General features: G+C 54.5%; 3 protein-coding genes across 7 annotated transcripts; all 3 read right to left on the bottom strand.

Moving 5' to 3' along the window:
• Nucleotides 1–677: 677 nt before the first annotated feature.
• RNF181 (ring finger protein 181) lies at nucleotides 678–11,766 on the bottom strand. 4 transcript variants are annotated; one of them, XM_079720993.1, is made up of 6 exons: nucleotides 11,729–11,763; nucleotides 2,831–3,049; nucleotides 1,641–1,771; nucleotides 1,348–1,457; nucleotides 1,090–1,164; nucleotides 678–821 (listed from the first exon to the last, which is right to left on the bottom strand). In XM_079720993.1, the coding sequence occupies exons 2-6, from the start codon at nucleotides 3,013–3,015 to the stop codon at nucleotides 762–764; spliced, it is 561 nt and encodes a 186-aa protein (XP_079577119.1). In that variant the 5' UTR covers nucleotides 3,016–3,049; nucleotides 11,729–11,763; the 3' UTR covers nucleotides 678–761. The 4 variants fall into 4 exon arrangements, with proteins under 4 accessions (XP_079577119.1, XP_079577120.1, XP_079577121.1 ...); XM_079720994.1 differs by lacking the exon at nucleotides 1,090–1,164 and having other exon boundaries at nucleotides 11,729–11,766; XM_079720995.1 differs by lacking the exon at nucleotides 11,729–11,763 and having other exon boundaries at nucleotides 2,835–3,024.
• On the bottom strand, nucleotides 5,014–8,939 carry VAMP5 (vesicle associated membrane protein 5). Its single transcript, XM_079720943.1, has 3 exons — nucleotides 8,927–8,939; nucleotides 5,837–5,974; nucleotides 5,014–5,357 (listed from the first exon to the last, which is right to left on the bottom strand). Exons 2-3 carry the CDS (start codon nucleotides 5,918–5,920, stop codon nucleotides 5,148–5,150), a joined length of 294 nt encoding a protein of 97 aa, XP_079577069.1. The 5' UTR covers nucleotides 5,921–5,974; nucleotides 8,927–8,939; the 3' UTR covers nucleotides 5,014–5,147.
• Nucleotides 11,767–14,364: 2,598 nt separating the features above from the next.
• On the bottom strand, nucleotides 14,365–17,912 carry VAMP8 (vesicle associated membrane protein 8). 2 transcript variants are annotated; one of them, XM_079720824.1, is made up of 3 exons: nucleotides 17,843–17,912; nucleotides 16,098–16,256; nucleotides 14,365–14,822 (listed from the first exon to the last, which is right to left on the bottom strand). In XM_079720824.1, exons 1-3 carry the CDS (start codon nucleotides 17,843–17,845, stop codon nucleotides 14,682–14,684), a joined length of 303 nt encoding a protein of 100 aa, XP_079576950.1. In that variant the 5' UTR covers nucleotides 17,846–17,912; the 3' UTR covers nucleotides 14,365–14,681. The 2 variants fall into 2 exon arrangements, with proteins under 2 accessions (XP_079576950.1, XP_079576949.1); XM_079720823.1 differs by lacking the exon at nucleotides 17,843–17,912 and adding an exon at nucleotides 17,100–17,677.
• Between the last annotated feature and the right edge of the window lie 2,330 nt (nucleotides 17,913–20,242).

Below are 20,242 nucleotides of genomic sequence, written 5' to 3'. Positions count from 1 at the left end.
AAAGAATTCTAATTTGCATGTTTGTAGTCTGTTCTGGAGAGTCGGAGAGGGCCTGATCCTGGCTTTCCCTAGGCAAAGGATGGGAGAAAGCCTCTGCCCCCAGGGAGGGTCCTGAGTGCCCACTGGTGTTTGAGAGCAGGACTGCCAAAAACAAAGGATGCCAAGTGCTACCCAAATACCCCGCAAGGGCCTGAAGCCCTTTCTGGGCCTTGAAACAGTCTAAAGAGCCGACCCGATCCTTTCACACTTCCTGTCCTGCTCAGAGTCTGGTTTGAAGCTCGATTCCACACTAAGGGGTATGGGGAAGGGAGGATACAGAGAATAACTTGAAAATGTCTGTTAGAAGCCCCTGGGATTCTAAGGTTGACTACAGATTGCAGGGGGAGGGAGAGAGATGATGGGCTAGTTTTTCTTCACCATTTTTAAGTAACTACTGGCTGCCAGACCCTGACACATTTTGCTTTCCAACCACAGACACAGAGGCCCAAGCCCTGGCTGGTCCGGTTGGTGGCCAAGTTCCTGACCTGGGCCCTACTGCCCTGAGGCCAGCAGGCTTGGCAGAGAGGGATACGCAGCCTTGTACCTTCTACGGTTCAGGACCACCTTCCCCCATAGCAGTAGAGGCCCACTGGAGAGTACAGGGTCCCTGCCCAGGCCTGTGAGCAATGGAGCGGCAGGACGGGTAAAGAAGCTTTTAATGAGAATTCAAGGCAGAAGAGGAAGGTGTTGTGGAGGAGGACTGGCGTGCCGTCCCAGCCACCTCATGTGTACATGGCTCCGTGGAGGTTCTCGAGTCGGTGCTTCTGCTGCTGCTTGCGAGCCTGAAGGAAAGAGGGCATGCTGGGCAGGGGCCGTACCCCAAGGCCTGTGGGTGAACGGACAGAGCAGCCACCGTGGGGCTGGCTCGCTGTTTTCAGGCCCTGGGCACCTGCGATGCCAAGGCTCTTGCCCCTCGCTAAAATCACTGGGAAGGCCGCCAGGGTCAGGGACCATGAGGCCTCCTCAGGCCTGCTGAGGTGGGGAACGAGAGCATCAAGGACGGACTCAGGGAGCCCCGTTACCACCCACTCCACTTACCCAGCCCCCTACCTTATCTCGTCTATACTCTTCATAAGTGTCATCATCAGTGGGCAGCTCGTGGCGGCACAGGGGGCAGGAATTTGTCTGGGAAAAGCAGTGCAGTGTACGAGCCCACGTCTGGTCTTGATAAGCTAAAAACCGTCTCCAGCTCCCAAATCCCACCCCTATCCCTCTCCCATCTCTGATCCCCCCAGTAGTCCATAAACAGAAAGCGGCTTGAGAACTGGGCCCAGGGCAGGGTGAGGGCTGGGAAAAAGGAAGCAGTACCTTGCTCAGCCAGGGCAGAATGCAGTTGGAGTGGAAGAGGTGACGGCAAGGCATCTCAATGGCAGTCTCCTCCTCCTCAAATTCCAAAAGACACACGGGGCACTTGAGCTCTTGAGGAGGGAGTGCTAATCAGGAGAGCTGCTATAGGTCCTACCTCCCAGCTCCCATTCCTGAAGGACACTTCTTGCCCCAACCTGGCCTGGAAAACTGAAGGGCCAGACCATAGTCTGGCTTCCAGAGGGGGTGGGTCTGGCAGACCTGACCCAAATAGTGGAAAGAATTAGTGTTCTCACCAGGCTGAGAGCCCCTGATGACTGTCCTGGGGAGGTTCTCAACTGCAGTCTTGGCAGCAGGTGGAGGCAGGTGGTGATCCCAATCTACTACCAACCCCAAGTCTTCGAAGTCCATCCTATTGAAAAGGGACCTGGGAAGAAGAATCCAAGGTCAGAACCAAAGAAAAATCATACTTTCGGGGCTTCCCTGGTGGTCCAGTGCTTAAGAATCCACCTGCCAATGCAGGGGACACGGGTTTGATCCCTGGTCCAGGGAGATCCCGCATGCTAAGCCCGTGCACCACAACTACTGAGCCCGCGCTCTAGAGCCCACGAGCTGCAACTACTGAGCCTGTGCACCACAACTACTGAAGCCCGTGCGCTCTAGAGCCCGCGTGCCGCAACTAGTAAGCCCACGTGCCACAACTACTGAGCCCGCGTGCTGCAACTACTGAAGCCCTTGTGCCTAGAGCCCATGCTCCGCAACAAGAGATGCCACCGCAATGAGAAGCCCGCGCACCGCAACGAAGAGTAGCCCCCACTTGCTGCAACTAGAGAAAGCCCGTGTGAAGCAACGAAGACCCAGCATAGCCAAAACACAAAAAACAAAAAAACCCCATACTTTCTCATTACCCCCGCAGTCCACTAAGCATTAACAGATAAATACTCTGCCCAGCTACTAGTACTAACAGCTGCCCCTCAGTAGTGCTCACTACATAAAAAGCACAGCGGGAAATGGCTTACAGCTGCCATCAGACAACCCCAAGCACGCAGGCTGTTTATTCCCATTTTACACATGAGGCAACAGCTCAGAGAAGTTACCCAGGCCACGCAGGAATGACCTGGTAAAGCCAGATTCCAAGTGGCAGTGTGGCTTCCATGCGTGGAGTTCCTAACGAATATGTCTACTCACAGCCACACGGCCCCTACCCCGATCCCATGACGCGCCTACTCCGGTACCTTCTAGAACCCACTGCCCTCCGGCCCCGACTCCCCCGACTCTCCAGCTCGTCTTTTCCAGAACCCCTTTGCCCGGGCCCCTCCAAGGACGATCCAAATTATCGACCTCCCCCGAATCTCACTGTGGAACTAACTCTCCAGATTATTTATCCGTCCTCCTCTGAATCTACTGCCCCCAGATAATCCGCCTTCTCCAGCCAGCTTCAGCCCAGAAACCTGCTGCGTGAGCCCTACCTCCCAGCCCCACGCACCCACCTTGCGAGCTCCAGCAGCATGTTGGTTCGGGCATCCTGCTCGGGGTGCAACGGTTCGCAGTCGTGTTCATCAAAATAAGACGCCATGGCAGCGGGCCTGCCACAGCCCTCAGACCCCGCTGCACCTCAGCCTCGCGGGGCTGGCCAATAAACTGGCGAGTTGAGGGAGTGTGACCAATCATAGCATCCGAAAGGCGGGCACAGTGGCTCTTTCGCCTGAGGGAAAGCGGAAGTATTAATTTTATCACCTTTCATTGGCTCGATTATGTCAGGTGACCAAAGGCTGAAACCAATGGCAGGGGCCGGGGCTGGTCAGAAAACTTCCGTCTTGCAGTCCCAGCCTAGGGTAGGTTCGTGGGAGTGACGTGTGGATCGCGTCCCTAGAGCCCTGAAAAACCAAGGGTCTGGGCTGTAGGGGTCCAACATCCGCTCTGCGGCTCAGAGAGTCTCGGCAGGACAGATGTCAGAGGTCTCTGAGAGAGAGAGGGAGGCCCTGGCCCAGGGATCACGGTTCTGCGAGCCTAGGGAGCCCTGGTGTCAGGGTGCTTCCCGCTGCTCTGTCGCGGCCTCGCCGGGCACTTCTGCACTCTAGTTTGTTCGGGACTTGGCGCTTCATGACTCCCGCAAAACAAACAAAAATTCCCTGCTCATTTCTTCTGTGTTAGGCCCAATAATAAAGGTTGGGGCAGCCTCCCCAACCGAGAGGAGGACGATCCCTGAAGGGGAATCTGGGGCCTTACCAGCTCATGGAACTATCTGTGTGACCTTTAGCCCATTGCTCAACGTCTCCCCCAGCTTCTGTAAAACCAGTGGCTTGAATTAAACAAGTGGTTTGCATCCCTGGCTACCCATGAATCTCCTGGAGAGAGAAGAGGGGTTGCAGCTTTAGGGAGAAAAACCAAAAAAAACTTGTCTGATATTCAGCCTCAAAGATTCTGATTTAACTGATCTAGGCCTGGGAGTGGTATTTTTTTAATAAGCTCTACCGGTGATTCTGATGTGAGGCAAGGTTGAGAATGACTGCACTAAATGATTTGGATGATAGCTACCATTTAGTTGGCATCTAGAACCATAACATTGAGAGAGATTGTACATAGGGTATACTCTTCACGGTCATCCTGGGAACTAGTATCATTATCCCTTGTTACATATGTAAAACCCAAGTCTACATTCACAGGGCCTCTTAGTGGTGTTCCACACCTAAGTGCAGCACCGGGTGCTTGCCTCCATCTTCCCCAGGAAAGGCAGATGGTGGTGAGCCTAGCGAAAGTAACACGCTCTGTGCGGGTACAGCTCCGCACAACTCGATGGTTTGTTCTTGTTTCTCCGTCAGTAGCCCTCACTCCACCTAACAAGGAACTGTTTCTGTTGCACCCTGAATTCCCCTTCCCACCCACTCTTGAGTTTGACATGCAGTTAAGGAGTTCAGGCAGTGGCTGCCCTGTTTCCCAGGTCTTGGTAGGGCCTTTCCTTCTTCCCTGGCCTTTACCCAACGATCTTACTTGGTGCCCTGAAGGCACTGCCTCCCTGGCCCTTTGAAAAGCCCCAATTCTTTCCCACAGGGCAAACTTTGTGACTCTTCATTACAGCACCATAGAAGGAAGCCCTTTCCCTTTCCTGCCACCTACCCCACCTGTGATCTGGTGTAAAGCTTGAGGGAGAAATTGCAGCAGAGGTGCTCAAAGGGAAAAGTCTCTCTGAAGGTGAGAGCCTTGTGATATAAAGATCTGCAAGTGCTTTCCTCTTTGTCATCCTATCTGGAGTCCCATGGGTCCTCTGAACATCCCAAGACTCAGAAAAATAACAGATTTCATTCTCAGGGAAACAGACTTGGAGGGCACTGGTTGAAGGGTCTGGCTTGGGGGCTGCTGTGTCTTTACACATGCACCCCAGAAGGATCTGTCTGTAGGGTTGGATCAAGTTGAGAAGGGAGAAGGGCCACCTCCCAAGGCTGAAGTCCTTTGGGACTTTCTGTTTTCCAAGCAGCCCCAGGGGTGGAGGCGGAGCAGGATGAACCAATGTGAAGACCTTCAAACACACACATACACACATACACCAGCTTTTAACCCAACAGCAGCTTTTAACCCAACAGCAGCTTTTACTAAGCTCCATGTGGGGCTGCCCTGGCATGGCCAGCGCAGCAGGTTGCCCTCAAGGCCAGTCTCTGGTGTGATAGGAAGGAACAAAGGTGCACAAACTGGTGCTGCGCCTCCACGCTCACTGGGGTGGCTCAGAAGGGAGCAAACTCCAGGGTTCTCTGAAGACCAGAACCGACCAGTGTGGCTATTCGGCCTCTTTTCCAGGCCCAGCTGTGTCATTCCCCAGTCCCTGAGGCAGCGCCTGCATCCTGGGCCTGTGGGGCGCTGCTGCCCTTGCTGCTTTGTGGGAGAAACATGGCCAACAACACAATCAGGAGGATGAGCAGACCACCGCCTACTACCAGCCCCAAGTAGATCCGGCAACGGACATTCTCCCAGCGCTTCTTCTGGGCCAGGGTCTTGGTTGTCTTGCTGAAGGCGGAGCTCTGTGGACACCCCCAGACACAGGGTAGGAGTTAGTGGTTTCCCCAGAGCCCTGGACCAGCTCCTTCCAACCCAGCCCTGACAAGGCCTAGACTCCTCCCGCAGCCTCCCCACCCTGTCAGCTCCCTTTCTCTACGCAGCCTGCCCTGGGACCCTCCCAGCCTGACTCCTGGTCTCCCACACTGGTGTAGCCCCTGACTCACAGACCTACAGGCTCACCCCCAGTTAACAATGCCAGTCTTCAACCTTTAGGAAGATCCACAGCTTCAAACCAAGGCCTTCATACTTCATAAGACCTCCCACCCATTGCATAGCTAGGCTAGGGATGCTTCAAGAAACCCACAGTCCCCACACTGGCCCTTGGGTGAGCCTCAGGCCCTACCAACGGCCAGCCGGGAGACCCTGAGCACAGCCTGAGAGCTCCCTCTGAGGGCCCCTCCTAGCCTCCCCCTCCCCCTCCCTGCTTCTCCAGGCCTCACACCATGTCCAGGAGTTGGTCTGAACGCTGTTCCAGCTCCGCCAGCTTCCCGTCGCGCTCCAGGACCTTGTCGAAGTTGTTGAGCATGATTTCTGTCACCTCATCCGCCTGCCGCTGGCACCGCTCCAACTCTTTCCCTGCCTGGACACCAAGCCCAAGGTCAGGGCTACATGAGGCCCCCGCCTGGCCCTCATCTGGTCCTGAGACTTAGAGGCCTCCTTGCCCCACTGTGCGTGTGCGCGCGCGCGTGTGTGTGTGTGTGTGTGCGTGTGCGTGCGCACTTGCACAGTGTATGAGTACGGGGAACAGCGCCTTTCATGTAAGGGTCTGGTATGTGCGAAAGGAAGGGCTGGCCTCTTGGGTGTGTACGGCTCACCTCTGGCTCCTTCCCTTGCCCATCAAGGCAGGTCCTAGGTCAGCCTTGACTTCCAGCATCTCAGCTTCCTCTAAGATGCCTGAGGATGGGACCTTCCCAGGACCCACCGTCCCACAAAGCAGACACTTGGCTCACCCGCTCTAGGATGGCCTCAACCTACTGTGCACCTGCCCTGTGGCTTCCCACTGGCCTAAGGAGGCAGCAAAGAACACAGAACCAAGCTACTCGGCCAGAGCCAGACAGGAAGGAGATCCAGCCCACTGAGCTAGAGAGATAATTTTGGATCACCACACGTTATAGCCTCTGCCCAACCCCACAGACACACACACACACACACACACACACACACACACACACACACACACACACACACACACACACACACACACACACACACACACACACACACACACACACACACACACACACACACACACACACTGAGATCAGATCTCGCTCCCCTCCCTCCTCCAGCCTCTGACTGGTCAGGCCAGTTCTGCCTCCTGGCCTGACCCCGCTCCCACATCAATGCTCAAAGTCGATTCGCTGTCTGCCTGGGAGCCTCGGCCTTCCTGGCCTCTGGCCTCCAGCTTTCCAGCTAGCCAGGACCTTCACTGGGATCCAACTCACACAGGAGAGACCAGCTCTTGGAGTTCCCAGCCTGGGCAGCAGCCTCACCTGACAAAAGAACGCAGCTCATTTCAGAGGACTGGGAAGGGAGATGCAGGGTCCAAGCTGGGGGAGAGGCCAGGAAGAGGGAGAACACATGGATCACAAGCAAGAAAGAAACTGGGCTTTGGATACATGCAACTGGGAGAGACCCAGGGCAGGAGGCCCTGGTAAGAGCTGGAGGTCCAGGGACATGTCGGGAGATGAATCCCAGAGGATTAACAAACCACAGGAACCCCCTCCCCCAGCCCTGTCCCCCAGAGCCCTACCCTGTTCTCATCTCCTCCCCACAGAGCATGGGCCAAGCTCCCTTTCCTGCCAGACTATATTGCCCATTGTCTGCGGCAGACATTTTGGCACTTGACTGAATTCCACTTAAAACCAGAGAAAGGGAAGGGATCTGGTGGTCACAGAGGGCCACCTCCTACTCAGCCAAGAATCCCCGTTCAGGATCCCTGCAGCTGCCTTGCATGTAACCTCCAAGCATTCCCAGTATATGAATCCTACCTCCCCAACTGGACCACAAGCTCCCAGGGGGAGGGCAGGGGCCAGTACACTGCCTTTGTCTGCCACCAGCCTGGAGGCCCAGGAGGCCAGCACAATGCTGACCATCCGCAAGGACTCAACGAGTGAGCCAATTGCATTATAACTTATCCAAATGCAACTGTCATTCTCAAGTTTGTTATCCCAGTGTGTTTATCTAGCCCAGCAGGAGTTTCGAGGGGCAGGCATCTGAAACCCAAGTAGGTCAATATTTACTCATGAGCTAGAAAAGCAACCCATTTCGAAAGGGGGCTGGCAAACCACGACAGAGCGGTACACTCATGGGCTGGGGGAAGCAGTAGCTGGGGAACAAGGAAGCATTATGAAGAAAGCAGGGAAGGTGTACTCATCTCCTGAGTTTTCCCGAGTCAACCACCATCACCACTCTTATTATGACTAAATTATTCAACACGTCTCCACTACTTGGAGTCGCTCACATTCAAATAGTCCAAGGCAAAAACCTGGGACTGGACCAAGCTTCAAAAATGAGAATCACTGCTAGAGATTGGTGGGATGTTACATCTCATTTTTTCTAATCCAAGTGCTCCAGCTGTTGTCATCTTATTCTCCAACATGGGGTGATGTCGGGTCACATTCTTCAGGAGAGCTGGCTGTGCCTCCCACTGCAAGCTGTAGCCTCCTTCCCCCACTGCGAAGCCAGGCCTGTCCGGAGCCCAGATGGGCCCAGGCCTAAAAGAACACATTCGCTCCAGGGAACACAGAGGCCTGAGGCTCAAGTCTCTAGCCCTCCTTAGCCCCCCTCAACCAGAGGAAAAAGGACACTGTATGCACAGGTCTCTGCTGGCACGGTGATTCAAATAAAGAACTGCGAGGTGTGGAAGGAGGTAAGAGACCGGAGGACGGCCACGCTGCATCCGGCCACATAGAATTCAGCATAGTGCCTGGCACACCGTGGATGCGTGGAAAATATTTTCTGAATGAGTTGGGCCGGTTCTTGAAAAGATCGCTATAGGCCGGGGAAAGAAGCGTGTACGATACAGTTAGAGAAGAGTAATGAGTTCACCCCATGAGATACAAAGAGCGAGTGTTGAGCCGCCCACAGACAGGTGATTCCTGGGAACCGAGATAGACTGGGGCGGCGGCGGGGCATGTGGTGGAGACTACTGCCACGGGCGAACAGAGACACACTCTGGACAGTGACGGATCTGGCAGAGGGTGAAAGTCAAGATGAGGAAGCTCCCGTGCAGGGAGGGATGCATCAAGCGCTTGTGTAGGTTTCTGAGCCTGGAGGGGCTTCAGGAGACTTTCTCTGTTGGTGGTAGACTGGCATGAAAGAAAGTGAGATAACTCAGGCCAGAGGCCACCAGGAGGCATGTAGAAATGCTATCAGCAAGGGTATGTGGAGAGGTCCCCGGGCCGGGGGGCCGGGAGGAAGGGTGGGTGAGGGAGGAAGGGAGGGTGAGAGGCACTTCCAAGCCTGGGTAGGGGCAGCATTGTCGGCAGACGGAGGACGGTAGTTACACAGGAAATCGACAGACTGTTACCCGGCGTGCAGAATATCCCTCCTTCAATTCTCAAATCTCTCCTCGGGTTTCTCCAGGCCAAATACAGCTGGTTCCTCTGAAAAGAAAGCTCTTAAAAACCTCCCCGTCCAAACTCTCCTGTCTCCTCTCTTTCCTGATTAGTGCCTACGAAACCCTATCTCAGCTGTCACTGTTGTCATCTTCAGAGGAACCCGGGCAGCGACCTGGTGTATCACCTCCTTCCTGGGTCAGCGCTCGCCTGAGCTCAGAGCCTAAGAGCCGGGCTCTGCGTTACAGCCCTGGATTCCTTCAAATCCTGCCTCTGCCACTCACCCACCAGCTGAGTGACTAAAGACTGGGGATATGACCTTTCTGACCCCTCCGCTTCCTCATCTATAAAGTGGTGACAATAATATCTCCCATAACATTAGCTAAGGCATGTGGCATGTTATAAATAAAGTGCTTAGCACAGGTCCTGACACATACTAAATGCTCAATAAATAATAGCTATTACTGCGGTAGCCCAAGTTTCCCTAGGTTTTTTTTTAGCTGTCAGATCCCAAGAACCACACCTGTGGTCAGTAAAACCTCTTAACTATTTTTACAAAATACACAGCCAAGCAAGCTCTTCCCTGTTGCCACCTTGTGCACTTAATCGTTTCTAACCTAAATATAAAACTTGACATGGGCCTTTGATAACCTGTAACGATTTTATTTCCACCAGGCGCTGCAGGCTGTTGAGAAGCTTTTACCTCTTGACAGTAATAATAGCTCCCACTCAATGAGCACATGTTCTGAGCTGAGAACTGTGCTGCTAGCGCTTTGTTCACTTCCTCTCATTTAAGCCTCACAACAATCCACTGAGGAAAGTACTCTCATCCCAGTTTTATACGAAACTGAGGCTCGGAGGGGTTAAATCACCCACCCAAGGTCACAGAGCCAGTGAGCAGAAGATCTGGGAGTTGAACAAACTTAGTCTCCGAGGATCACGTTCTTAACCCCTGTGTGAAACTGGATGCGGGTAAAGGGAGGTCAAATGCTTTAGCTGGCTGGCTAAAGACTCACCAAGTTTGATGCTGCCAACTCAACTTGTGTGCCTATGAGGGAGGCCTGTGGCTCAAAACCCAAATTCTTTGCACAGAGCATGAGTGAGGACCATCTACAAGATGAGTGAATTCATTACCCATTCAATTTCTATCTTTCCCATCACTATTTTGTTCCTACTCTATCCCCTGTACCAGTCACCAGGACTGGCACGAAGGAAATGCCCAAGAAACACCTGTTAACTGAATGAATCAGAAAAGAGGAGAAAAGAAGGAAAAGCAAGAAGGACCAGGTAGGGAAGGCGGATGGGAAGAAGGAAGGGAAAGTGCTGGGGGTGGACAAAGGGGCAGGAATAAGAGAAAAAAAAAAACAGAGGGAAGGGGCTAGGAGATGGCTGGGGGAGAGAGATCAATCCCCAGGCTCAGATCCACTATCTGCCTCAGATGAACCTGTGAGAGTCCCAGAGTTTCCCAGTCACCCCCAGTAAATTATCACAGCCTCAGCCTTCATTTCAAGTTTCCTCTTCTCACCAAGGGCCAAGGGCCAGCCGCAAGCCCATCCTAACCCTGCCTGATTCCTTGCTCTGCACGCTGGGAAGTGGGCTCTGGGCTCCGTCCCATTCCCTGGGCCTCCCTCAGTTTCCTGGCCTGGCCTTAGAGCTCAGTGCTACCTTCCTGCCCCGCTTCCTCTTCCTGCCTCCAGTTCCCTGGAGATGAGGCCATCCAGGCATCTCGACCCCCAGCCAGGCCACATCCACATCCATCACACCTCTGCTGCCTTCTCCATGGCGGAATCTTTTTTCTTTTTTATGGCAGTATCTTTTTTTTTTTTTTTTTTCTTTTTGGCCTTGCCATGTGGGATCTTAGTTCCCTGACCAAGGATCGAACCTGTGTCCCCTGCACTGGGAGGGCAGAGTTTTAACCACTGGATCCCCAGCAAAGTCCCTCCATGGCAGACTCTTAAAGCACCAAGCCTGCTTCCTGCCTGGCACAACTTCCCAGGAGTTCCAGGGGAGGGGAGAAGCAACTGGCACCAACTGCTCCTGACACCTTTGCCTTGGAAATGACAAGTGGGGACAGAGGCCAGAGTCTACAGCAGGAGTGGGGGATGACTCAACTCAAGAATGGTACGGCTTAGAAGGGAGTCAGGCTATGCCACACTCTGATAACTTCAGTGGAACTTTTATAGTAAACATCTTACTTTCTCTGTCTCCAGGGGAAGGAGTTTGCCCTCCAACACCCTGCCACAGTATCGGCTCAGGTTTCCAACCCCTGGGCCAGACTTGTGTCCTCACAGCTCCAGGAAGGGCTGAAGAGATCACCATATTACCCACCACTTCTCAGGAGCAGGTTCTGAGGGCCAGGCAGGTCTCTGCCACTGTATCTCCTCTAACCTCCTAAGGACCCAGCAAGGCGGGTATCGCTGACCCCACTTCACGATGCGGAAAAAGAGGCTCAGGGGAAGCTAAGTGACTTGCCCTGGGTCACAGAGCGGGTAAGTGGCCACCACCGGGATCTCGGCCCGGAGTCTGACTCCGAAGCCGGTGCTCGTAACCGCTTGGCCCCGGCAAGTGGGAAGCCGGAGTCCCGCTCACTCGGCGCTGGGCAGCCGGGACCCTCGCACGCCGCCCTGTCCCTCCCGCGATGCGCGCGACGAGCCGAGGGTCCGGCCACGGTCCTGCTTCCGGGCGCCGTCCCGAAGGACGCCCCCGCCCTTGGACTTCGGACTCCCGCCTCGCACCCCCCACGCTCGCCCTCTGCCCCGGCCCCGGGCCCTCACCATCGCCGCCGCCGCTGCCTCGCCGCTCCGGCTTCTCTGCCCGAGCGGCCGCAGTGCCAGGGATCTGGGAGGAAGCGGAGGGCGGGGCGGGGCCTGCCTGGCGGGGGCGGGGGGCGAGCCTTCTGGGAGCGGCGACCGAAACCAAGTCAAATCAGTCAAATCGGAAGCGGCCGGCGATGGCTCCTGGGATACCGGTTCGGCACCTCTCCCCGGGCCGCCGGCGCCCGGCTCGGGATGACTCCCCAGCCTGGTGAAGTGGGGCCTCCGCCCAATCGGCCTGGTGCCTGGTCTACAGCTCGGGACCCCAGTCTATGAAATGGTCCCAGCGGAGTGGGCTCTGGAACGGGCTCAGGGAATCCTCTCTGGAACTGCATGCCAGCTCAGGTAGACCGGGTTGATCTGGGGAGGAATCATTTATTCATTCAACAAGCACCTGTAGGAGCGCCATTGTCCTGCACTGTGCTAGGCGCAGGAAACGCAGTGAACAGCCGGACAGGGTCTTTGCCACCTTGGTGAGTGCAACTCACCCATAACCAAAAACCGACCACGCCAAAGTTCTGAAACTAAATAAAGTTTATTCACAATAAATATCATGAGTGCACTACCTGCCACTGGAGGGTACATTTTAAAACGGTCAATTGTATGTTTTGCGAATTTCACCTCAATTAAAAGGGAAAACAGGGCTTCCCTGGTGGCGCAGTGGTTGAGAGTCCGCCTGCCAATGCAGGGGACACGGGTTCGTGCCCCGGTCCGGGAAGAACCCACATGCCGCGGAGCGGCTGGGCCCGTGAGCCATGGCCGCTGAGCCTGCGCGTCCGGACCCTGTGCTCCGCAACGGGAGAGGCCACAAGAGTGAGAGGCCCGCGTACCGCAAAAAAAAAAAAAAAAAGAGAGAAAACAGACCCCCCATGGAGAAGGTGCTAGCTCTAGGTTTTTCTTTCTTTCCCCTTCACCACGTGGGCAAGTGCAGCGCTGTCCTGATGTGACCCCCTTCCTCAGCTGGAGGATGAGGGAGGCTGGTGTGTCTAACCTGTCCAGAGCCTTCCTGAGCTGAATCTATCTATCCTCAGCCTGCCCTTTCACTGCTGCAGAGAAGCCACCAGCCACCTGTTCTCTATCTCACCCCATACCATCCCAGCATCTCAAAGGTGGCCCCTCTTGAGGAAGGGGGTTGGGGCCTTCCCTCTCCCACATTAAGCCCCATGTGAGCACGGACCCCACCCCCAGCCTGGACAGACTAGGTCCCAATCACCCCAGTTGCTTGGACCTCAAGTCCAGGAGTGGACTGAGAAGAGAGAGGATGGACAGGGTCCTGACAAAGTCTGCCCCCAGGGTCTCTTCTGTGCCTTCCTCCCTTCCTAGTTTGCGGGGTATGATTCTATTTTTTTTTTGGGGGGGGGCTGCACTGTGCGGCATGTGGGATCCTAATTCCCCAACCAGGGATCAAACCCACGCCCCCTGCATTGGAAGTGTGGAGTCTTAACCACTGGACCGCCAGGGAAGTCCCCGGAGCATGATTCTAGAACCTGACTTGGCAGCACTAGTCCCCAGTCCTGTTTCCCAACCCCGCCCCTTCCAGACTCCCTCCCCAAATCAGGTTCTTTTCAATTCTGGAAAGCCTATGGGGGAGATAGGGACAGAGATGACGTGAACCCTTCCCCCAAACCAAGGCGCACTGGGCACTGGGAAGAGTGACAATGATGGTGGAACCTGGTGGAGAGCAGGGAGGCCCAAGACAGAGAGGCCCATTGTCCACGGAGGGGAAGGAAGGCCATAGGCCCTGTCCTGTGACACTGACTGTGCCCAGCCACGAGACACGGGTGAGAGATGCTCACCCGCTCAGGACAGCTGAGACCCAGAGGCCCTGCTGAGTTCCAGAAGGACAGGAGCAGACAAAAGCAAACAGAACGCGCAGACCCACAAGAGAAGGAAAAGCAGCTCAGTTCCTCTAACTCCCTCACCCTGAGACTACAACAGGGCCACCAAAGAGAAATGGCAATGATGGGAGGGGTGGGAGGCCCTTAACCAGATTCCTAAATGCTCTGCCCAGGTGGGCTTCATGTCTCGGCTAACACTTCCAGCAGAAAACTAATCAAGGAAATGGTAAGACCCAGAGGGGACACTTAAGAGTCTTACATCCTGGGCTTCCCTGGTGGCGCGGTGGTTGAGAGTCTGCCTGCCGACGCAGGGGACACGGGTTCGAGCCCTGGTCCTGGAAGATCCCACATGCGGCGGAGCGGCTGGGCCCGTGAGCCATGGCCGCTGGGCCTGCACGTCCGGAGCCTGTGCTCCTCAACGGGAGAGGCCGCAGCAGTGAGAGGCCCGCGTACCGAAAAAGAAAAAAAAAAAAAAAAAAAGAGTCTTACATACTACCCTAAAATGCTGGGAAGGTTTTGAATTTTCCATACGCCAAGACCTCCAGAAAATTCCTGTTCTTGAGACCAGTGACAATGATGGAACAAGGGGAGATAAAGAAAGACAGCGAGTTTCCATCTTTCTTCTCCAAACATATGCTCTCCACCCCTCCAACAGCTTGGGCCTCCAATGGGAGGATCTCTGCCAGAGGACGTCCTTGGGGAGAAAAGAAATGGAAGGGCCAAAGGCAAAATGGAAAGGGAGAAAGTACCTCACATGCATAGGGATACTGAAAGGTCTTTATTGCCCACTGGCCACCCTCAGTTCCATCAGTTTCCCAGCCATGTGCTGGCCCTTCTGGGTCTCTCCAACCAACTCTGAGGACCCCTGAAACACAGCCACAGTCCAGCTCTCTCCTTCTGGGGACCAAGGTGCTCCCTGGGGCAGACAGTGTGGTAGAGGGGCCCCAGAATGAGGGTTGGGAGGATGGAGCAGCATTCCCTGTGGAGAAGGACAGGAGAGAGGGCCCCACTTGGCACCCACTATGGAAGGCTGCCCCCGAAGAAGAGGGCAGGGTGGGAGGGGTTCCCTAAGTTACTTAAGGGATGGCACCCGTGGCAAAGAGCACGATGAAGAGGACGATGATAAAAACAATCACGCAGATGAGGACGATCATCTTCACGTTCTTCCACCAGAACTTCCGAGCCACCTTCTGCGATGTGGTCTTGAAGTGCTCGGACTGTTGGGAATAAGGCAGAATCACCCAGTGCCTCCTGCCACTGGGATGAGCACACCGAGACCCACACGCCATACATCTAAACATTGAAGTGCTACGTTGAGGTAACAGACTGCTAAATAAAGTAGTTAGTTCTGTGCTCCTACCTTGACAGATGTACCTTCACAACCATCTGGTGAACCAATTCAAATTTAGAATTCTTGGGCTCCCTCTGGTCCCCTGCCTGCCCCCTTCTCTTCTTACCCCCGCACGGCCATGCACCCTGAGGGGCCACTGACGCACGCTCACACCCAGGGTTGTGACACTGGCAGCACAACCCACCCTTGGGAGGGCAGACGCTGGGGCTGAGGGGTGCAGGCTCCGGGTGGACACATCCCCCTGCTTCCATAACTTCTGGCCACATGAGGACCGCTGAGGAGGGGCCAGAGCAGTCCAGGGGTTGGAACTGAGGGAAAATGCTCTTCCTCTCCCAACTGGAATTGCAGAAATTGTTTCCCTGGGCCATGCTTCCCAGCTTGGGCCGTGGAAAGAAACACTAAGTCCCAGGGAGTCAAAGGAGCTGTGCTCAAGATTACACACAGGACTCAGAAAGCCATGGCCAGTCTCTCCCCGTGGACATGGAATCTTAGTCTCCAGCCCTCTGTTGAACTTTAGAGTTACTCCCTCCCTGAGCAGCTGGCTTCAGCCTCTGGCTGCAGGAGGAAGAGAAGAATGAGATCTAGCAAGATGTGTGGGAGATATTATTCCAGCCTTCAGCCAGCAGAGGATCCTGGGATCAAAGACTTTTACTCCTCTTCCCAGCTTCTTTTTAAAGCTGGCTCAGCAAGACTCTAACAGTTTTCCACCCCGTGCCTAATAACTCCTGGGGAAGGCCAGAGGCCCTAAGAGGATTTTCTGGAGCCAATATTTTTGTCCTGGGGAGGCCGGGTCCAAATGATTGTCAAGGGCAGCCTTCAAAGGGAAAGTCGATTTCATAGGAGAGAAGCCTAAGACAGCACAGGCTGACTGAGCCATCTATCTGTCTCACAAAATGCCTCCACGGGTCCACCCCCGCATCCCCAGCCCCAGTCCTTGAGCCCATTCCCTGGACCCCAGTACCAATCAGTGGCATAGAGCAGAATCAGAAGTGGGGATTCAGCTCACATCAATTCCCAACACAGGTAAAAAGGCAGGCTTCCCTCCGGATCATTCTGCCACCAAGACCACCAAGCCTCAAGCCCCCACTAATCCTCCTTCCCTCTCCTCCCCTGGCCCCCACTGGGCTCCCCATCATCTCACTGTGGCTTCCAGATCCTCTGTCTTGTTACGGAGATGGTCCAAGTTTTCTCCCCGGGCCAGGATCCGCTCCACATTCTGGGTCATAATATTCTTGACTCCCTCCACTTCACTCTGCAGGTTTCGCACACGGTCATCTCCTCCACCACCACTCGCCTCCTCCTGGCAAGCCACACAGGGGTTAATTAGGCCGAGTGCTGGAGGGACTGAGACGCAGCCTCAGAGGCCAGAGGAGGGCGAGGCCTAGGGTGGACTTCAGCTTTTTGTAATGCTTGAACTGTTTGCAAAGAGAATGTTTTCCTGTAGTACTTGTGTAATCAAAAACAAATGCAAAAAAAAAAAAAAAAGTGCTCTTTGGGGCTTCCCTGGTGGCGCAGTGGTTGAGAGTCCGCCTGCCGTTGCAGGGGACACGGGTTCGTGCCCGGGTCCGGGAGGATCCCACGTGCCGCGGAGCGACTGGGCCCGTGAGCCATGGCCGCTGAGCCTGCGCGTCCGGAGCCTGTGCTCCGCAACGGGAGAGGCCACAACAGTGAGAGGCCCGTGTACCGCAAACAAACAAACAAACAAACAAAAAACAAATGCATTTTTAAGCCCCAGATGGTGAGAGCCACGCTAGGAGACAGACTGGATCCAACTTCTTTGTGGGTTCTCAGGGCACGTGAGAGGACAAGAAGCACACCCCCAAAGCCCTCTCCACTGCTTCCTTGTTCCTCAGAGAGGGTCAGAGGAGACTGCTGAGCCAGCACCTCACAAGGCACAGCCCCACCATTAACCTGTGAATTCCCAGATCCCACGGGTCCTCATTAAAAATGCCTGTCTGTGCCCCTCCCCCCGCAGACCACCCTCCCCTAGCCTAACCCGCCCTCTCTTCAAGACACCAGCTGGAGAGCTGCTCCGGCCTCCTGGGCAGCCTGAGCCACGGCAACCAGGCTCCAAGTCCCTCACAAGGCCCCACGAGAGACAGCCGTTGGGCCACAAACTTCTGCTTTCCCCACCACTAAGCACCTCGCGCAGGCACCACGCCATTGCCTGCTTAGGCGAGTATGAAGCATACAAACAGCAGCCTGGGTGTTGGGGGAAATGGAGGGCAAGTCCTCCCTGGCTGATGCCTCATCCTCAGGCTTTCTGATAAGGTTTTTGAACAGGGAGGGGAAAACACGACTAAGCTCCTCCCTCCCTGACCCACTAGACTTCCAGACCCAAGCCAGGGGCGTGGGTCCAAACTAGATGATCACAGAGAACCAACTTCTGACTTTTTTTTTTTTTTTTTTTTTTTACAAACCCGCAGCTCTCTTCCTCAGGTTTATGGAGACGGGGGAGATTCCCTGGACTCGATGGAGAGACAAATTCTTTGGGTTTCTGTACGGGGATAAAGTGACAGGCAGAGCGGGATTCCTGCCGCTGGGCTGGAATCCGCGCTGGGAACGGCAGAGGCACTGCCCAGGAATGTCACGACACCCGAAGGCCGGAGGGCTGGAGGAGGAGATGAATTAGGATCTCCCACTCCCACCGAAGCTCCACTCCAGGCCAGCTCAGGGCTCAGGGGAGGGAGGGAGCAAAGAAGAGCAGGAACACCCGCCCAGGCAGCTCAGACCTATTTGCAGCCCAGCTGTCAAAGAAGAGAGGTCACAGTCAGCGCGGGCCCAGCCCTCAGATTTTGCCACCAGCTTTCCTTTGCTGATCCCCAGGCCCCAGCCCGCTCTGGCTGCTCGTGAAATCAGCCCCTTCTTAGTTTCCCGCTCTCTCACCATGTTTCCGAGCGGCTCGGGCCTGTCGGCAGCAGGACGCTCGCCTAGTCTGTTTCCTCTCGGGCAGCCGTCGGTTCACTTCCTGCTTGTCCAACTTTCAGCCTGCCCCCGCCCACCTCGCATCCCAAGCCTCTCCGGCCACACCTCGCGCAGGTTCCCCAGGTAGGCGGGCACTCTCCACCTCCCTCCCAAGTCTCCTGGGACACCAGGGCTTAGGCTTAAAGCGGCAGGGCTCCCCGGCACCACATTTCTTCTAACTTGTCAGGAACAAGAAAAGTAAGATCAAGCAGTCCTCCTAGGTTTCCTGATATAGAAAGGGCAGCCGTCTCCTTTATTTTTATTTTTATTATTTTTTGGCTGCACCACGAGGCATGCCGGGGATCTTAGTTCCCTGACCAGGGATGGAACCCGTGGCCCCTGCAGTGGAAGCGCAGAGACTTAACCACTAGACCGCCAGGGAAGTCCCCCATCTCCTTTGTTTTATGTTCTGAGTATCTCATCCCCAATTCTTAGAGACTGAAATCAACCCTAAGCACCCTGCCAGACCTTGTTCACATGGAAACAGAACGCAGATATGAACATTTCTTGCTGGACAACCCTTGTTCCCATGTCTGTTTTAGTGCAGAAAGCATTGAAACCCCCAAAGTCTGGAATGCTGTAATCCTGAGCCGGTGTCGGAAAGCTGCACACCCTGAGTGGACCTCTTCACCTGCCTGGGTTTTGCAAGTGCGGATGCTTACCTCCTAGGGTGGTGCTGAGGGGTAAAAGGATAGCACATGCCATGTGCCTAGTACCGTGCCTGGATCGAAGGGCTGCCCGCTGCTCAAACCAGGGGATGATGGCTCACCAACCCTCCTTCCCTTCCAGAGTTCAACAGTCCTGCACGTCCCTTCCGAGGCCACCATGTCGGTGGGTGAGCCCCGTCAGAAACGGTCATGCGACTGCCCTAGGGACAAGACAGACGGCCCAGGGCAAAGGATTTTTCCACCCACCTGGCTCCAGGCCAGAGAAAATCCACTTTTCCTGGACAGTGTTTATGGAGATAAAAGAACAATAACAGGGATGCGCAGAAAGGAACAAACATTCCTGTCCCATCGCAGAAGAAGCAAAGGTTCCAAGAGGGAAATGGCAGCTTCTCTGACAAAGGCTTTTTTTTTTTTTTTTTTTTTTTGCGGTACGCGGGCCTCTCACTGTTGTGGCCTCTCCCGTTGCGGAGCACAGGCTCCGGACGCCCAGGCTCAGCGGCCATGGCTCACAGCCCTAGCCGCTCCGCGGCATGTGGGATCTTCCCGGACCAGGGCACGAACCCGCGTCCCCTGCATCGGCAGGCGGACTCTCAACCACTGTGCCACCAGGGAAGCCCTGACAAATGCTTTTTTAAAGAGTCTAATACATTTTGGACTTCTGTAACATTTGGAGACCCTTTATTCTCATTTATAATGAAATCTTAGTCCCAATTAGATAAGATTATTATCTTTTTCAGACCTGAATGTGGGGGACAGGATCAGCCTGCTTTCACAGAGAATGTGGCTGCCCCACTCCTCACCGTCCTTAGAAAGGCGACAGTGCAGCCAAGCGGAGGTGGCTCAGAATCCTTGATCTATACTTTCACTGTTCAATACAGTAGCCACTGACCACAAATGGCTGTGGAACATTTGATATGTGGCTAGTCTAAACTGAGATGAGATGTAAGAGTAAAACACACAGCAGATCTCAAAGACTTATGATGAGAGAAAGACTATAAATATCTCTTTGGTAATTTTATATATTGATGACATGTTGGAAGAAGGTTTTGCGACTGGGGAGGGTTTGCCGCTCGGCACCAGATTGACCTGTAGCCACCGGGTTTGCCGCGGGGCTGGGTTTGCGACTCAGGGGTGTTGTCTCTGGGCCCCAGGTTTACATCTAGGGCTGGCTTACGACTGGGGGTGGTTTACTTCTGGGCCGCAGGTTTTCGTCTGCCCCAGCTTATGGCTGGGGGCGGTTTTCGTCCGGGCCCCAGCTTTATGGCAGGGCTGGTTTTAAGACTGAGGTGGTATATGCCTAGTAGTGGGATAGCGGTGTCATATGGTAGTTCTATTTTTAGTTTTTAAGGAACCTCCATACTGTTCCCCATAGTGGCGGTACCAATTCACATTCCCACCAGCAGTGCAAGAGTGTTCCCTTTTCTCCACACCCTGAGAAAACCATAATTCAACTAGTGTCATGTACCAAAGTGTTCATTGCAGGTCTATTCACAATAGCCCGGAGATGGAAACAACCTAAGTGTCCATCATCGGATGAATGGATAAAGAAGACGTGGCATATATATACAATGGAATATTACTCAGCCATAAAAAGAAATGAAACTGAACTATTTGTAATGAGGTGGATAGACCTAGAGTCTGTTATACAGAGTGA

This window comes from Hyperoodon ampullatus (genome assembly GCF_949752795.1).
Source record: "Hyperoodon ampullatus genome assembly, chromosome: 15".
In the NCBI taxonomy this organism is placed as follows: domain Eukaryota; kingdom Metazoa; phylum Chordata; class Mammalia; order Artiodactyla; family Ziphiidae; genus Hyperoodon; species Hyperoodon ampullatus.
The sequence above is the reverse complement of the archived record's forward strand: the minus strand, read 5'-3'. Positions and strand labels throughout refer to the sequence as shown.

Excerpts from the sequence above, each read along its gene's own strand:
- RNF181 (XM_079720993.1), bottom strand. The coding sequence starts at position 3,015 with ATGATTGGTCACACTCCCTCAACTCGCCAGTTTATTGGCCAGCCCCGC. Across the intron at positions 1,458-1,640 it reads CATCAGGGGCTCTCAGCCTG|AGCTCAAGTGCCCCGTGTGT; the intron begins GTGAGAACACTA and ends TCCCTCCTCAAG. Across the intron at positions 822-1,089 it reads AAGAGTATAGACGAGATAAG|GCTCGCAAGCAGCAGCAGAA; the intron begins GTAGGGGGCTGG and ends TCTTTCCTTCAG.
- VAMP5 (XM_079720943.1), bottom strand. The coding sequence starts at position 5,920 with ATGCTCAACAACTTCGACAAGGTCCTGGAGCGCGACGGGAAGCTGGCG. Across the intron at positions 5,358-5,836 it reads CAGACCAACTCCTGGACATG|AGCTCCGCCTTCAGCAAGAC; the intron begins GTGTGAGGCCTG and ends GGGTGTCCACAG.
- VAMP8 (XM_079720823.1), bottom strand. The coding sequence starts at position 17,120 with ATGGCGTGGTGCCTGCGCGAG. Across the intron at positions 16,257-17,099 it reads TGGCGTGGTGCCTGCGCGAG|GAGGAGGCGAGTGGTGGTGG; the intron begins GTGCTTAGTGGT and ends GTGGCTTGCCAG. Across the intron at positions 14,823-16,097 it reads CAGAGGATCTGGAAGCCACA|TCCGAGCACTTCAAGACCAC; the intron begins GTGAGATGATGG and ends TATTCCCAACAG.